Source organism: Rhinolophus ferrumequinum, chromosome X (genome assembly GCF_004115265.2).
Source record: "Rhinolophus ferrumequinum isolate MPI-CBG mRhiFer1 chromosome X, mRhiFer1_v1.p, whole genome shotgun sequence".
Classification (NCBI taxonomy): Eukaryota; Metazoa; Chordata; class Mammalia; order Chiroptera; family Rhinolophidae; genus Rhinolophus; species Rhinolophus ferrumequinum.
Window position 1 is genome coordinate 118,012,681 of NC_046284.1, and position 18,235 is coordinate 118,030,915.

At 43.6% G+C, this 18,235-nt stretch overlaps 1 protein-coding gene across 4 annotated transcripts; it reads right to left on the reverse strand.

The window, feature by feature from the left end:
• Positions 1-411: 411 nt before the first annotated feature.
• Positions 412-15,368, reverse strand: MSL3 (MSL complex subunit 3). Of its 4 annotated transcripts, none has more exons than XM_033110628.1 (13): positions 15,147-15,368; positions 13,758-13,840; positions 13,256-13,351; positions 12,815-12,915; positions 12,590-12,675; positions 11,891-12,013; positions 11,158-11,318; positions 10,014-10,172; positions 8,617-8,879; positions 7,845-7,954; positions 3,857-3,956; positions 3,142-3,226; positions 412-1,223 (listed from the first exon to the last, which is right to left on the reverse strand). In XM_033110628.1, the coding sequence occupies exons 1-13, from the start codon at positions 15,246-15,248 to the stop codon at positions 1,124-1,126; spliced, it is 1,569 nt and encodes a 522-aa protein (XP_032966519.1). In that variant the 5' UTR covers positions 15,249-15,368; the 3' UTR covers positions 412-1,123. The 4 variants fall into 4 exon arrangements, with proteins under 4 accessions (XP_032966519.1, XP_032966527.1, XP_032966534.1 ...); XM_033110636.1 differs by having other exon boundaries at positions 15,083-15,257; XM_033110643.1 differs by lacking the exon at positions 15,147-15,368 and adding an exon at positions 14,717-14,881.
• Positions 15,369-18,235: the final 2,867 nt, after the last annotated feature.

Below are 18,235 nucleotides of genomic sequence, written 5' to 3' on the forward strand. Positions count from 1 at the left end.
AAAGGCAAGTACCATATTCAAGGCTTGTATGGTACTGGTATCCCTTCAATTGACACAGAACTTTCTAAAGCATCCTGGGGGAGAGGAGAAGGGGAGGTGTGTGAGAGACTAAAATGAGGACTACAGGGTGACTGGAGAGACCGTAAACTGGTCACCATGGAGAAGGATAAATGCAACAGCCAGGGAGAGTGCGGTAACAAGACAGCAAAGAGTTGCACTAACTTCCAGGAACCACCTTCCAGTCAAGCCACCCAGTGAGACAAAATCAAAGAAAGAAAGGAAAACAAAAGGCCTTAACAATAAAGGCACAAAGGTAAAACAAAATAAAACAAAGTTATGAGTCAAGAGGTTACCTTACTGTTCCTTTGCAATAACGAAAGAAGACAAGACAAAGCCAGAGTGAAAACTCTCTCCTGGTTCTTTCCAACAAGACGGGCTCTGCTTTATTTAGATCACCAAAAATAACGTTTTACAGAATGTGAACCATAACATTACACAACAAAGTATAGCAGTAAAATCTCAAACAAGTCAGGCAACACTTTTTTTAGATCACCAAAAATAAGGTTTTACAGAAAAGGAACTGTAACAAGCAAATGTATAGCTGCAAATTTTCTTTTGCCATCAATATCAATTCCCTCTAAAATATTTTGGGACTACTTTGCAGTTTCCAAGCAAAACTAAGATTTGTTGGACAGAGTTGCTCAGTCTCATCATAAGAACGAAAACAGTTTGCAAAACAACTTTGCTTAGTGCTAACAAATAACTAAGAAATGTGGGTATTGCTACCAACTCCAATGTCTACTGAAACAGCCTCGCCTCTGTACACAGCCATGATCGCTTCACTGGGGCCACAGCTGCTCTCTTCCCGCTGTCACACATGACGTGTACAGTGGCTAGGCTCAGACGTTGGAGGCCATTCAGGCACCAAGGAAGTACTCCTTAACAAAAATAACTACAGTATGTAAGCAACTCAGATAAACGGGCCCGCCTCTGCCAGAGGCCCTGGGGTGGGCATCACATCTGCTCTCTCTGTAAAGAAGGCCCACCATCTCCCCAGTTCTCCACTGGGAACCCAGAGCGCAAAGCTAGACAGAGAAGTTATTCTTCCAGAACCACCAAAACTTTAATAAATCGCCCTGGGGTTCTTAGTGCTGTAATGTGCCTCACAGGCAGCGACATAGGCAGACTCTGGGAAGAAGTCGTCATGGTATTCTGCTAAAAACCTGGAAAAGAAAAGAGCTGGATGATCACCACAGTAAGGACTAAACACCACAAGCCAAATCTTAACCTCCAACCATGCTAACATTTCACTCTTTTTTAGTCTGAGGAAGAAAAATGGATTTCATTGGAATCTTTTCACTAACAAGTATACAAATAGAAAGAGAACCTAAAGCCCGCTAGGTGGCAGTCTTGGTTATAGAAACACTTCTGTGCAGAAAAGGCCTCAGTGACTATTTCTGTATTTTCCTGTTTTAAACACAAACTATAAAAAATAAGTTATAAACTCAACAAATGTCACTTGAGAAATTCACAATGCTTATAGTGGCTAAGTCACACCAAAATTGAATGGTATAACTAGGAAAGGGCATTTTGTACCCTAATTTGCCACACCAAAAGGTGTTCCCGTTCCAGCTCACAGTACCAAAACACATACAAGATTGACTTATGTCTGACAATGAATGTTAACATGGGGCCATTCAAGAGTCTGCAATACACACGTGCCACCTTGATGCTGAAGCGTCAAAAATTGCACTATGGAGGGCTAAAACATTCTCACATGGGTCACATTCACCAGTAAGCTGGTTAATTAGCTTCAGGTCTGTTTCCCTGGCCTCTGCCCATCTGTCCAAATTCCTAAAAATTTAAGGATAAACCTTACAATACCTTCTTCAGTAAAAACCGAGTTAAAATTCATTCGAGAGTGAACTTGTTCTTCTTCGATTGCAGAAGAAGGTGATTACTTTTTTTGGTGATTACTGAGTCCACTGATTCTCTGGTTGATGTCTTCGGATACATTTTCAAAACCAATTACAGTATTTGTTTGTAAATCTTTCTAAGTTACTTCTTAAAACCCTATTCTATTTTGTATTGGGCATACTTCAAAATTAGCAGGCTTTCCTATGCTAACTCGCAGCTACTGCCACCTCTTCATATTTATTGGCATTATTTGATTTTGGCTTATAAAATTTTTATGCCAAATAGAGTTGTGGATTTGTTTGAGGGAGAGGCTGGAAAGGAAGAGAGATTTTTATTGTTTCTAATAAAATGTTATAAAGCCTAATTCCACTCACACTTTTTTCAAAATGCCAGCATGAAAGTATCTTTTAAAAACTCCATGACTGATTTGCCTGGTTGGAGTGCTCTCCACTCTGTGGGAGATCCTACTTGATTAGCTCTTACAGCTTGAGGTCTGACTATAAGGGCGCCCCCTTAAAGAGAAGGAAGAAACAAACCCAGGTAGGTAGGACGAGCTGGGTGAGCCAGGGTGACGACTAGCCTTGAAATGCCAAGGAGAGGAAGTGATCTGTAGACATTTGGGTGGAAGAATTCTGGGCCAGGCATAAAGGAGGCCGGGGCCACAGCACGGTGGCGGTAGCGGGGGCGGTGGGGAGCTCAGAGCAAATGATCCTATGATGTAATAAAATGACTGGCTCTGTCAGGTTAAAGAAATAATACCTTTCTCTGAATTCACACTGTCAACACAGACTACTGGTCATTTATCTCAGCTCTAAAGTAAACACCAATACCCAACTTGTAAATGTTAATATTTAAGTTACTTTATGTACATGCAACAGAGTCTAATACTTAAGGTACTCCTGAATAAAACATAAAATTAACTTATCAACCTCAATCACTTCTACTGTAGAAAGTTAACTTTCTTTTCACGAGGTTATACAACTGGATTCTTCTAGAGACACAAAAATTTTTACCCATATAACGAATACCCTTGACTCAAAAACCAGATGGAAAAAAGAAATAGCCCCAAACCCCCTATGTAACAATTACAGTTAGAACCAACCACACTTAGGTAACACTGCTACTATTTAAAATATCACAGAGCTAGCTTCCACATCTGCAAAAGAGAAATTCAGAAAAGTCATACATAAGGCAGTAAAGTTTTTGACAAAGTAATAGAAATACCTCAGAAAGAGATCAAAGTGCTTCAGTAAAGCCTTCAGATTCTTCTCAGAAAAGGACATCTTTCCAAGGATTTCTGGAAGTTTTACTACATTAAAAAGAAAAGCAAAACCATTTATAATCGGCAGAATCCGGCAACGAGTAAGACACTCAGGGATCGTCTGGGTCTCTGTTTGTCCTTATTTGAACTGAAATTAACATTTACATCATCAAACAAAACTGAAAACTCTTCCTGAACACAAAGACAAAGTAGTAGTACAAACATTACAAATAGTTTTTATGAAATTTAAGATTCATTTTTTCTTTACAAATTGTATTGTTATTTATAATAAAACAGTGTTAAATGCTCTTTACAACACTACAGCAACATAAGGAAATACAAAATGAAAGGGTGTGGGCACTATTTTAGATATGGCAGTTGGGAAAGCCTCACAGACCTGAATAAAATGGAAGAGTGAGCCAAGAAACCTGTGCAAAGAGCATTCCAGATGGTGAAAGTAGGGGGGCTGGTTAGGTCAGTTGAGCATGGCTGATAACGCCAATCCCTGCATGGGCCACTGTGAGCTGTGCCCTAAGATTCATTTTTTTTGAAGTCACCTTTCAATGATTTTTCTCAGATCCCCAAATTACCACAAGATGTATATAAGCTAACAAGAGTGTTAAAACCAAAGCAATAACACACACACACAAAAAGAACACAAGGAGCAGGATTTCTTACCAAACAATCGAAGCAAGTGTTGTGCCCCGTAAATGTAAGAGGGTGGAGGCGGCTGGTCGCCTGGTGGGTAACTGTCGGGTACAAGTTTCCAGGAGAGGACCTGCAAAAAGCACGAACGGAACGCTTTATTATATCTTAACGCTCCATTACCAACAGATCTCAACCCTTGGAATTCCAGAAGAAATACATGTACTTTGACATTTTCAGGCCAGCAGGCAAATGCACCAGTCAAGTGTCACATTCTCACCCCCAAGCTCCCAGTCGTCCCTCTGGCACTGCAGGAGTTACTCCACAGCTGGACCAGAAAAAGGGGGAAAACAGTGACAACAAACCAATGTGAAAGTTCTAAAGCCACCCTCTGATTCCCATGAAGCTCTTTGTGAGCATGATCCCAGGATACAGGAATATAATGTATCATGTTGAAGAGGATCAAGCTACAAAACGATTAAGTTCAAGAAGACACTTGCAAAAAAGTAAATACATAGCATAAATGTAATTATTATGCAGACACACAGGAAAAAATACCAAGAAGTGTACACCACAATGTTAATGTTCATTTCTTAGTGGTGGAATTACCATTTAGGGGGCATGAGAAAAACGGAAGTACTATTTTTCAAATAGATCATACATTAGCATAGATATTAGTTTTCTGTAATTTTGAAAAACACTTTTGCCTTTTAAATCAATCACAGGAGGATCCACCTTTCTTGGCAACATAGAGACACTTCTAATCACCTAAAAATTGTAACAGTAAGTTATATGTAGAGGGAAAAAATGCCTCTATCAAAATAAACACAAGGTGGGGGGGAAGACTTAAAATTAGATTAAGGAAATATCTGATTTCCTAATTTTCAACAGCTACTACCTTAATGGGATGTGACTGTTTTGGTCATTTTGCCCCTTTTCCTTTCTTGGAAAGCCTTGCTGCATTAGAGAATGAAGCAGTAAAAAGTAACCCAGACGTAATATACGTAAAGTGTTTATGGTGCCTAGTTCATAGAAAGTAGTTCATAAATGTTTGCTATCATTATTATTCTTTAGCTGAAGACTTGCATTTTCTGTCTGGTCATCTGGAACTTGAAAAAACCCAAATGCCTTTACTTTTTTTACATAACTCCCTTGACTTTGTGGTGTAATTAAGATTTGCCAGGTGTTTTTAACTTTGGAGGTAGCATGCACGTTTTCTTTGGTTGAGTTAGTGAACAGATGTTGAATACTTACTTTCCCGTCATCAAAGCATACTTTAATTTCATAAAATCATTAAAAAGGAACATAAGCACATTAATTTCCTTGAAAGAAAAAAACAAAAAAATCCTTTCTAAACCTTTCCTCGTTGTGATGATAATGTGTATATACATGTGAATAAAATGATCACTAAAATATATCAAAAAACATTTCTGACCAATTATAGTATATTGTCTGGATTGCTTTTATATATTTATAAAATAAAATAACTGCAATTTAATAAAAAAAATAATAACCCAGCGATGTTTTGAGCAATATTAGCACTGTTTCGAGATTCCCTAATTCCTGCTATGTTATATTCACTTTGGAAACTTAATAGTTTGACCCATTGAATCAAATGAAAATAGACTTCAACCCTGGTAACTGATTTCTTTTCCTTCACTTTGAATTTTAGAACTGCGGGTGGATTTTTGGGCTTTTGTTAAAATAGGAGCTGAATTTCAAAACTCTGACGAGCTTCTGTAGAAATGCTTCAGTTAACTATAGAACTATTCTCCTGAGTTGCTGCTTTGCCTTCTGGGATCTGTGAAGTTTAATCTGGAAACAGTAGGATCAAAAGAAACTCTCTACAAGATAAAGCAGGATGCCAAAACAACTCCAAAAAGGCTGATGTAGCTAGCCACTTTAACAAAATGAAACCACAGAAGCTCACAAGTACTCCCATAGTTTTGTGTGACTCCATGCCAAAGGTTGTAGTTTCAGCCCCTGCCTCACTGATCCCCCACTTCTGTGCTGTAGAATGCCATTTTGAGCATCTTCATACCAGCCCCTGGCACCTAACCCTGTGGTGAACATACAGAAATTTGCCATCATTGGCAGCATGAAGCACACGTGTCCAGAAGCTGGTCATTTAGCTAATTAGCAAGGCAGTCCACCTCACTCACTCAATTCTGCATCTCAATGCAGGGTATCATCTCCTATATACATTAAGGGGAAAAACAACAGGTTTCTAGTGGAGGGATTCTCAGCCAGGCCGTGCACGAGAGCCACCTGCGGTCTTCACAAGGAACGTGTGCACCCAAGCCCTCCTGATGCAGCGGGGCAGCAAACAGCATCGGGACGAGAGTCTCAGAGGATCTGGATGCAGAGCCCTTGTTCAAACACACTCATAGAGGTGGGAATGCGTGCACTAGGTCTCACGAGTCATTGTGAGAGCCTGCTGAAGTTCAACCGTTTACTACAAAGCCTCGTTTTTCACTGCAGCTTGCAGCTGTATGTATCACCAGTAGATGGCGGGCTCACGCCACTGACCAAAGTGGGAATGGCCCTGCCTGAAGATTCAGATGTGTTTTAAAAGAAACATCATTCCCTTTAAATATTAGGTTAGTGCAAAAGTAATTGCGGTTTTTGCAACTATTTTTAACCTTTTAAACCGCAATTACTTTTACACCAACCTAATAACACCACCAGCAGGACCTTCTTGTCTGAAAACTTGTACTAGAAAACTCCTAACTTTTCCTCAACATTATTGTAAAACAAGTTGGGTTTTCCATCTTCTCTATCACGGGTCAGCCAACTATAGCCCTTGGGCCAAATCCAGTCAGACCCTCTTGTGCTGAAAAACGGTTGTTATAAATGTATAATATTTCATGGCATGTGAAAATCATATGAAATTCAATTGCCAGTCTGCATATATGAATTTGGGGGGCACAGAGCAATGTCCATTCATTTACGAACTGTCCACACCAATTTCATGCTTTAACAGCAGAGCTGGGTAGTCTAGAAAGAGACCGTATGGTGTGCAACCCTGAAAATATTTACAATCTGACCCTTGACAGAAAAAGTTTGCTGACCGTCATCAAATGTTCTCTCTACCTTGTAAAGTCATCTTCTCCTGTACACAGAAACAAGGAAATCCCACCTTCTAGGTGAGATTCACAGAATATCCCAGTGGACTAAGACATCTCCTGAACCCCTGAAACTGCCTACATCTGTTAACTGGCCTTAAAAATGAAGTTTTAAAATGAAAAGTGTCCCCATTTGTAAAATGGAAACCTGGTGGCAAGGTAAGAATTTGAGGTCAAATGTCTGGCATGATGATGACGTTGAGCACACTTTCAAAGGGATGGCAATAATTTTACTGTTAAGGATGGATTTCATATTTTGAAATGGTTGGAAAAAGAGCAAAAAATCCCACCAATGTCTCATAATACATGAAAGTTATCTGATATGAAATTTGTGTCCGTAAATAAAGTCTTCTTGGAACATAGCACGCTCATTTATAGTGCCCGTTGCTGCTTTGGGAGTTCGGTAGTCTTGATAGAGACTGTGTGGCCCGCAAAACCTAAAATATTCACTCTCTAGCCTTCTGCAGAAGTGTTCGGACACCTATTCTACAAAATGCAAATACAGGAGGTCCTTAAATCACATCATTTCCTTATAACGTCAATGAGATGCCCTAGGAACTTACCTTAATCTTGTTTGTATCAATTAGCCTGTGGGAAAACTGGTTCCTTTACACATCGTTTCTCTTAAAGTCGAAGAACCTACTGATGACTTTAAGCGAGGACTTACTGTACTCATATTTCAGTACTTAAGAGAAAAGATAAATGTAAGTGTAGAGCGGAATCCTAACAGTTTTCTCATTTTAGAAACCAACAACACAGTATTACACAGAGTATGAACCATTCTGTTAACGATAAGAGAGGTGTAAGGCTTCCAAGGAAACCCCGTGTCCTCCCACAGGACTTGAACAACCACAAAAGGACCCACTGGGGATGAACAGCAGACACTTGCTCTTTACCTCATTTATTTCATTAGTTCTTCTGCCTTCAAAGCTGGCAAACACCGCACTCCCTTCCTTGCTAGGGGTCAGAGGAACAGGTGAGGATGATCTGCTATGCACAGGTGTCTCTGCAAAAGGAAAAGATGTTAACTATTCCCTTATAAATCACACAGCCATGAATTAAAGACCGCTGGAAGACTGTTACAAACAGCAGAGAAGTTATTAGTCTTTAACAATAAGAGTCTCCTATTATAAGACAGTACCTAGAATATTATTAGGCAAACAAACAAACAAACAAAAAGGAATCAAGTACTGATAGAAGCTACAAGATGAAGCTGGAAAACATTATGCGCAGTGAAAGCCACAGACCAAAGGCCACATATGGCATGATTCCACCGATATGCATGCCCAGAAGCGGCAAATCCAGAGGGGCAGGAAGTAATTAGTGGTTACCTAGTATGGCAGATCAGGACGGGGGGAGGGGGGAATGGGGAGTGATTGCAAAGGACTAGTGAGACAGAGCTAACTAAAGCAGTAGGCGCCAAGCATCCAACTCCAGAGCTGAAGGTGTGGTAGCGCCCCCTCCCAGCCAGCCTGCTCACAGGGAAAACGCCTCCTGAGCCTCAGTCAGGGCCAAAGCCCTGGGTCTAATTCCTGCAGGCCAGTGGGCAAATCTGGCTGTGACCATGTGCTCTAGGCCCCGTTGCTGGCTGGATTCCTCTCAGGGATGCAGTACCTGGCCCAGACCAAGCAAAACTGAATGGCCTCCAGGACCCAGGAATGGACCTACTCTTTTCCAGGTGCAGGAACAGCTTGGGCATGCTGGCAGATGTGTCCTGCTGCCGGCGCTTGGGCTGAGGCGAGGCGCTGCTCTCAGACAGCCTGTCGCAGTTGGCAGAGTGGCGCGTGGACCGCCTCAGAGACTGCAAGGCTTCTGGCTCAGCTTTGCGCCTTTTGGGGGTGGCCGGTTCACCTGAGGTTGGCTGACTCTCCGTGGACTGCGGGGTGGATGGATTCAACAAAGGTGGGCTTGGTGAGAGCTCCTCCTGGTTCCTACAGAAGAGGAAAGAGTGTCACACATACCCAGCTGGCAGAATCGCCCCAAAATCTGCAGGGGTTCTTAAATGTCCTCCTTCAGAAAGAATAGAAAACATTCTCAAGTCCACTCCTGGAGGGCTCTAAACATTTACTTCCAAACATACCAAAACAAAGATTTTCTTAAAAAGTAACATATAAAATCATTTTAACTCTCTCAATAACTCTGTGAGGCCTGTTGGTATTAGAGATTATGATGCCCCTTTTATATGTGTCTAAGAGAAGGTTCTCCATTGGGAGGGATTTTGCCCTCCCAGGGGAACACAGACACTGTCTGGAGACACTTTGGGTTGTCACAATTGAGAATGTGCTACCGGCATCTAATGGGTGGAGCCCAGAGATGCTGCTTAACATCCTACAGTGCACAGTACGGGTCCCACAGCAAAGAACGATAAGGTTCAAAACATCAATAGGGCCAAAGCTGAGAAACCCTGGTCTCGAGAATGCCACAATCTCTCACCACATTACTGGCAGGACTGGAAAAGCCTCAAATATGTGGAAACACAGTTCAACCTGGACACTGGGAACCTGGAGGTTTGGAGTAGGGCATGGGGACATTGACACAGGTCCCCAAGGAGGTGCACAGGCCTGTCACCTGGGGGTGAACCCAACAAGAAAGGAAGGCAGGCTGAGAAGAGACGGTCATGAGGCAGACAGAGAACCAGGAGCCAGGAAGGAAGGGAGAAGGGGATGGAAGGGAAAGGTGGCTTATGCAGAGCACAGAGGCAGAAGCAAGAGGCTCAGAAGGCATCTCCCCAAGTCCCACAACCAGCGAGGGAGCTGAATTCAAACCCGCATCTCCTACCCTTCTCCAGCAGTGTTCTCTTCACCCCAGTGTCTTTGGAAAGACAGGGACAGCTGCTCAAAATCCAACCAAGTGCTCTACACTGGAATCTCCACTTGGCAAACTCTTTCCGAGCCATTTGAAAGTGAATGATGACTTAGTTTCCCCAGGAAAAATGAAAACCACCACTCTTCAATCTTCTCCCTCCTCCAAACATGCTGGCCACACAGCACCAGACAGAAATCTTCAAAAACAGATTTAACTCTCTGATTGCTGATATCTGATGGGTGAACTGCAGGCTAACTTACCTATTAGTGCTTGTGGCACTTTCCTTAATCGGAAGAAAAAATTTGGACGAAGTCACCTTTTTATACTGAACTTGTTCATATGGATAGAGCAAAACCAGTGGGAGAGTATAATCAAAGGTTATCCTTAATCCATCCACCATTTCCTTACAAAGGTCAACGCTGGAAGGATTAAAAAGAAGAGATTAGAGACGCAATAAAGTAACACAACTTCCCCGAATACCACAGTAAGATAATATGTTTTCCATAAGGCAGAGTTTTAAACATTCTATATTTAACATCTACAAGCATAAAGAATGAAATGAATTTGTAGATGTCAACAATAAAGAACTAAATGGGAACACAGACCTAGAATATGAAGTGCAGCAAGTATGCTATGATTTGAACTAAGTACACTGAAAACAAATGAAATGAGCACGTTCAGTGCCCCACGAGTGCCCAAGCAGCCAGTGCTACAGCTGGACAGACCCCAGTCGCTGGGAGCTGAACGGAGCGGACGCGATCAACTCCTAGCACCTGTCTGGACTTGAACAATCCACCTGTCTGACTCAACTTCAGCTGGGTCACACGCACCAAGGCACGCTATGAGGATGATTACAGTGGTACCTCGGTTTTCAGTTTTTGAATGTTCCGGAACACCATTCAAGTTCTGAAACATTCAAAATCAGCCGACAGCTAGGCCTCAGGATCTTGCACTCAGCAGAAGCCATGTGACACATTCGACTTCTGAGGCGTGTTTGAAAACCGAAGCATTACTTCCGGGTTTATGACATTCATAAACTGAAATGTTCGTCAATGGAGACGTTAGAAAACTGAGATACTACTGTACTCAGACTGTAATAAAGATGTGTTTATAAACAAGCTTTGAAAAAATTCTCACTGCCCATTCTGGTGTTCCTCAAAGAACAAGTTAAATCCCAAATACATCACTGAACAAACTAGTCTGGAGTTGCATCCAGACCAGATACCCATATAGTTATTGAACATTTCAAAAAGGGACTGTATTTTGGTATTAAACTGTGTGTTAAGTGATGTATTAATTCACAATAAATGAAACAGAAACAGTGTTACCTGTTCTAAATAGAAGTCACTATTCTAATACACAAAGAGAGAACCACGAGATGCCAATCCCCCTTCTCCCACTCACTTCTTTTCTGCTGGGATATAATGCACATTCATGGTGGTGTGTGACATAGCATGATGATGACGAGGCCTCTCATTGGCTGAAAAGGCTGCATTGATAGCAAAATGCTTCACGTAGGATTCCAAAATAGTTATGATGTTGGTCTGGCACGGAAGTTTCACTAACTGTTAATAAAAATATAGACATGTGATGCACTCATCTCACTGTATAAACCATATATTCCAAGAAACAGTGGTCTGGTTCAAAACACTTTTTAAACTCAAAAACAAAGCCAATTCTATTTTGAAGAGAATCTTTTAAATAAATGTGCTTTGAAGCTCTTTGATGTTTTTCTTCTACTGATCGCATCCCCATGTAGATTACAGTATTAATTTTTTAAATAAAAGCAAGCAGTGATCCATTAGAACCACCTGGGGAGCCTCTAAGACTATATCCACAGCCGGGCCCCATCACAGATCAATTTTGTCTTACCCTCTGGGTTGAAGCCCAGACAGCAGGACTTTGCAAAGCTCTCTAGAGGATTCTAAGGGGTAGCCAGGGCTGGGAAAGACTCCACACTTGAATCTAATCAGCAGCAGAGCACTACTGTCAGAGAAGTTTGAAACTTGACTCAGTATATAACCCAAAATATAGATTTCATTCCCCAAGCTTCTCAATTGTTTGAGTCTGTGATAACAAAATATGGCTAAATGAACGCTCTGTTACAAATCCATGTTTACGCGTTCTCTCTGTATACCCGTTTCCTCCTGTTGATATAGTAACAATCGTCTTCAAGCTTCTTCTTCAGAACTTCAGGAATTTCTATAGTTATTATTCTCTCTTCCATCTCCCTTTTTGTGTGCAGCTCCAGTTCTTCCTTCTGCAATATCACAATTCCATATCCTTACATTACTTAAAACAGTAGGAGAGTCTATATCCAAAGGACTAACCCACAAGAGCCTATATGATACAAACCCAGTTAATTTTCGACATTTACACCAGTAACGATCCCACATGTTCTAATGGAAACTACATTAAAGGCCAAAAGTTAACTTGTCTTAGTGCACTAACGATACTGCAAATGCTTATTTTCTTTCTTCCCATTTAAGTTTACCAGTAGGATTCACGTTAACTTTGAAGGCAGGCAGAAAATGCCAAACTCTGATACACAAGATTTAAAAATTTAGTCACCATTATAAAAATAAAGTTCACAACTTCAGTGAAAAGAGATAACTATGATTTGTGGAAATACTTTATGCGTATAAAAAGTCACCAAGAGGTTCACACGGTGACTATAAATAAGGGCTATTTTCCCTTAAACATGAAGTACAACTTCATAATGTTTGGTTAAAAAACACCTTTTTACAAAATGATTCACAACTGGAAAATTTGACCATATAATTTTACCACTAAAATATATACTGAAGACAGAGCTTTTACAATAAAAACTTTTTACCACTTCAGTCTTTTCTTCAATATCACTTTCTTCACTTATTGCTTCATCCTTTTCTTCACTGCTGTCATCAGAGGAAGTGCTTATTGCTAGGTAAAACAAAAAATACGTAATGAGCTTAAAATGTTTCCCTGTCTATAACTTCAATGAATCTTCCCTCTCAATCCTGCAGCATAAAAAACTAGGTAACATTTCTTTAAATCAGAGGAAATAAGTCAAGCCACTTACAGTTCTCATCATTTTCATCTTTTTCTTCAACAGGGAGGCTTTTCAAGACAGAGTCGACACCAGGCAACCTGCAGCGCTTCTTCTTTCTTCCTGTGCTTCTCCTGAAAAAAACAAAAACACGACTGAAACAAATTTTGATGTTGACTGATTTGGGTCTTGAAGTAACACCAAGACATAGTAACAAAGATTCTTAAGTACCTGATAATTAAACTTTAGAACATAAATGGTAATCACCATTTCAGAATATCATACAATACCCTTTCTGGAAACACAGTAGTTATTTAGAATACAACAGAAACACTCTTTACTAACACACTTTCAATATGTAAAATTACTTATTAAACCACGTTGGTCATATTTTACTTTTATATCATAAAAATTCTGAATACTAAGAGGAACTATATTGCATAACATTTTATGTCTTGATTTTTGTATTCTTACAGGCGAGCTACAGCTTTTCTTGCCAGTTTACGCTGTAATCTCCGATTTTCATCAGTATCATGGAGGACATGATCTTCAGCTGCCCATCTATCCCAGCTAATCAAACAAACAAAAGAGATGTAAAAGTCAGTACTTTAGTTTGGTATGAAACAAATGCTAAAAGCACCTCACAGGTACAGTAATTGACCCAGAATATACATTTCTAAATATACATTTTAGAAAACTATTTAAATATTTTAAAATCACCAAAAGATGCAAATAAACTGAAAAAGGAACTTATTTGGACACAGAAGCAACTGGGGTTTCCAGAATTACCCACAGAGAACACAAATATAGTCAACTTAAAAGTAATCATTATTCTGAATAGGCAAGGTTTGATAAAAAGCAAAAACAGGAAATTAAGCTTTCCTACAACTGTTTCTAAAATTTAACAAAGAAGTTTGCAATGTTCCGGTGCTGCAGAGATGATCAATTTTCAGTCCAGTTTAACAAGTATACTCACCTTCTGTTCCAACCATTAAAATGGATCAGATATTCTGGGATCTTTCTGCCTTTTTCGTCTTTCCCAACAATAACATCGACGATCTGAAACCAGGAAATATTGTCCACAAATTACAGAGCATACAGAATACTAGAAGCTAGATCAGGACAACTAGATCATAGATCTTCTTTTAAAAGAAAAGAAAGCATTCGCTCCTTTTTAGACTGAGACCTGCGTTGAAACATTTTCCCTTTCAATTCCATTTTATTCCTGAGTGGATGCCTCAAAATAGGAAACATCCCTCCAACCTCCCTGTGATTGGTCTCTGGAGTGTGAGAATGAAAGCAGCTTCTGAAGCCATTGGCCAGCGAATTTGTCCCTAAAGAAGAGTCCTGGCCAGACAAGAGAGCTGCAGCCCTGAGACCTCTGGGATTTGTAGTCTCCTCAGTTCCGTTGTGTCCACGGCCAGGATAGCTAGTAGGTTATGCCATTCCCAATCAAGCGGTGTCCCCAGAGGGGACATCTGGGGCAAATGACAGGACGTGTCACCCTGGGAATTCTCAAGGCGGGGAAGGAGATAGGAAAGCAAACAGAAAACAGGGGCTGCGGGGGCGGAGCCCAAAAGTAGAACACGCAGAGCCCGGGGTCCTTAGGAAGTTCCCCAATGGGTAGCGCTGCGCAGACGCACCTGGGACAGCCCCCACCCCCGGACTGCGATGCCCGCTCCCTCTCGCCATCCAGACCTGAGGAGCTGCAGACGTGATTCAGTCCCTCGCGAGCCCCCGAGACCTTAGGTGGACGGGCACGGGGCGCGACTCGGGGATTGAAAACATAAATGCTGCAAGGCCCTGAGGGAAGAAGGCACCGGGTCAACCTTGCCCTCGGGGCCTACGGGAGGGGTTGGGCCCAAACACGACTGGGGCCCCAGGGCAACGACGTCGCAAGTCGACGGGCAGCGCTCTGGCGCGACGGATTAGGACCTGGGTCAGTCGGTCAGGGCGTCGCACGAAAGCCCACGCGGCGCTGGACCGCGCAAGATGAAGAAAGATTAAACGCGAAGGCAGAGGCCTTTAGTGGGCGGCCTCCTGGACGCGCGGCCCTCTCTGCCGTCGGATGCGCAAAACAGCGCCGCGGCCACAGCCTCGCGACACCGCTGGCGCGAGGTTTCGGACCGCGCGTGCGCCATCCCGCGCGCCGAGCGGAAGCGGAAGCGCCCCGCCCCCGCCTCCCCCGCGCGGCGCCCGCGAGCGCCCCCTGCTGTCCGCGCGGCGCCGTGCATGCCCAGGAGCCACAGGCAGGGAGCGCCCGGGCCCGCCGCGTCCCCTGCTCCGCGCCGCCATCCGCACCCGCATCCACATCCCGTCCGGGGACCCCGGCCCGCGCCTCCTCCCTGTCCCTCCGCGGCGGCACCTTGGCATCGTATAGCACTCGCGCCTTGGTGGGGTCAGGCTCGAAGCACAGCACTTTCTCCCCTGAGTGGAATTTAAATTTCATGCCCTCGCTCGCGCTCATTTGCTCATCCTGGCGGAGGGCGAGGCTCCGGGGCGAGCGGAACGCGCGCGGTTGGGAGGGAGTGGGATGGGGGCGAGGAGGTGGTGCGCTGCGGCGGGGCTGGGAGGGAGGGAGGGAGGGAGCGGGGAATGGCGGAGGCTGTGGCCGTCCCTCCCTCGGTCCCGCCTCTGCCCGCCCAGCGCTGCTGCCGGACCTCGGAGCCGCCAGGCGCGCGCGTTCCCGTGCGAGCGCGTCCCCGCGAGTCCCCGCCGGGCCCGGGAAGGCTGCGAGAGGGGAGCGCCAGACGTGGCTAACGTCTTCCGGCAGAGCGGCCCCTCCCGCCCTGGTGGGAAAGGCGGCTGACGCAGGCTGTGCCCATGGGGTCATCGCGCCCGGTGTCTGCTCTCCGGCCCGGGGGTGGGAGGCATGTAGGAGACAGCCTGTCTGGGGTGGGCACTGAAGGTGGGCAGGCCCGCTGGTGGCTGCCCTCCAGGAGCTCCCTGGCCGCGCCGGCCACCTTACAAGAGTTGCGCGTCGCCGACTGTGGCTAAGCGAGGACTACGAGGGGTTGGAGTCGGTTCTAGATGGGCAGTGGTCTTGGGCGGTGGTGGAAGAGTCAGGAAAGCACTGGGGCAAGGACAAGCAGGTGGCAGGCCTGGAGCCCCCCAGTGACAGCGGTGAGCAAGTGGGCGGTGAATCTCATGGGTCCTTACCACGTCATTAACATCGTAAGACTCGCTTCCAGCATGGTTTCCCAACCCCAGTGCTCAGAGTTGCTCCTTCTAGCTCTGTATTCTCCAATACATTGAAAATTCTGAAGGCGAGAAGTATTGCGACTGCGAGGCCGGTACTAGCGGGTATCTGCGCGGGAGGGGGGCGGGGGGGTTGCTCAGGAGATATTTGATGAAGGAATGACAAGTGCTGGGAGGCTCTTCTTGAAGGGCAATCCTCCAGAGACAGGAAAGATGATGCTGGGTTTTTTTCTTTTGAGGAATGGATAGCCTTTGGGCCGTGAGTTACTAGATTAAGACCCAGCTGGGACCAGCTTTGAGGCTCTGAGGTCGTAGTGAACTGCCAGTTCCCCATACTGTGGGCTCTGTTCTTGCCTCCAGAAATTTGCACTTAACCTCTCCCATCACCGGCTTTCTGATAATACATTCTTCGCCTTTCAGCTTGGACATGGCCAAGAGAAAATCCCTCAGGCTTCTCTAGAGGAAGCCTATGCTCCTCCACTAGTCCCTCCCAGCCTTCTACTCCGTTTCTTGCCTTTACCGCTGTGCAGTGGAATGGGCTATTAATTTGTAAAATGCCATCTTTAAGATACTCGGCTCCTTGAAGCTTGGAGGGTGGGTCTGGGAGAAATCTCCAGTTCATCATTACATACTCATGGCATGAAATAAATATTTAATCAATAAATGAATAGATTTATAAAATAGAATTCACAAAACTTGGTGACCAATTCGATGTGAAGGGGTAGACGGAAGGAGGAATCCTGGGAGACTTCCAGATTTTTGGGCATGAGTTGGGTGAGTGATAGATCCATTGGCCAGACTAAGGGCTACCACAGGAGGGACAGGTGGGGTACAATGGCCAGATATTACAACGGAGAAACCAGAACTGGAGCCATGATTCCTCTTCAGGTTGTGGCTTATCAGGATTCAGATCTTGGTGGTGGTCTCTATGAATGTCGGGGAGCTCATTCACAAGTAATTGCATGTCATGGCTAAACCATTACTGAAGTATTTGCGTTTCTATTTTTCTGGCCAGTGAATGCAGATTTCCTCTTTAGACTAACCTTTCAGAACGGGACTTTAGAAGTTGTCTTTTGTTTCTATTTCCATCCTTTTTTATGTCCTTGAGCAGTGCCTTTTTTCCTGTCCCCTAAAAAGTCCAAGAATTCAAAAGCCTTCAGGATCCTAAAAGCTACAAATCGCACCAATGGTAGCATCCCTTGCAGCCACTAGAGAGGTCTCCATCTATTACTAATATGGGTGGAGCATCTTTTCTCCTCTTGGGTGTAAAGGTAAAAAACACTGGGCTCTGGGATCAGAGCCCATACTTTGTCACTTCCTAATTTGTGACCTTGGACAAGTGATTAGTCTCTGCGAGGCAGTTTTCTTACATTCAAAATGCAGATAATAGTGGCTCCTACCTCACAGGGTTGTCTTAAGAATAAATCAGTCTACTCTGTGTATATGCTTTTGCGTACTACCTGTTAAGTGCTAAGTAAACGCTTGCTATTAATATGAGGCATTTCTTGACCATTCTCCTTGTCCCTCATTCATTCATTCAACAAATATTTGTTGATCCTGTGTGCTGGAATCTATAATAGACACACCAAGAAGAATACAGATATTACGCCCGGGCTCAGAGAGGACACATTTCAGGAGGGCCAGAGAAGCAGGCACGCAAGTGCAAGCCTCCTGTGCGCTCTCACACAGTTGGTACTGAAGAGGGCATCACAGTGCTCACGTCTCTCTAGGAGCAGGGCCAGTCAGAAAAAGCTCCACAGAGGACATCACATTCGTTAAACAACAGACTGAAACATATTAAAAATATTTTAAGAGTTGAGCAAAAATCAATTGGAAATGGGTAGCGCGTTAGAAGTGCTTCACTGTCAGGAGCTCACGGGGAGACTTTACAGACAAAAGGCAGAAATAAAAAAAATGTTGATTGGCCATACTGTAAAGACTAGTTGGCTCTTTGTGATTGGTTGTCCTTAGCATTTTGATTTTATAACCTTGAGGCATTTACAGGCATACGTTTGGGTTTGCTTATTATGTCAGCCTCCGCGGCATTAGAGCCACCTCAGTCTAGGGGCCTCCTTTAATTAAATAATTCCCCCTTTTGGTCATCCTCTCATATATGATTGATTGACTAAAAATTTGGTATTAGCTACTCTCAGTTACCATCAGAGTTAAGGTGCTCTTGTTTCATTGTGAAAGTCCTAGGTTATGATGTCAGATCTGTGGAAGAATTGTTTTTGCTGTTCATCTTATTTATCTTGT

Excerpts from the sequence above, each read along its gene's own strand:
- MSL3 (XM_033110628.1), bottom strand. The coding sequence starts at position 15,248 with ATGAGCGCGAGCGAGGGCATGAAATTTAAATTCCACTCAGGGGAGAAA. Across the intron at positions 11,319-11,890 it reads ATATCAACAGGAGGAAACGG|TTAGTGAAACTTCCGTGCCA; the intron begins GTATACAGAGAG and ends TTTTATTAACAG. Across the intron at positions 8,880-10,013 it reads AGTGCCACAAGCACTAATAG|GAACCAGGAGGAGCTCTCAC; the intron begins GTAAGTTAGCCT and ends CCTCTTCTGTAG.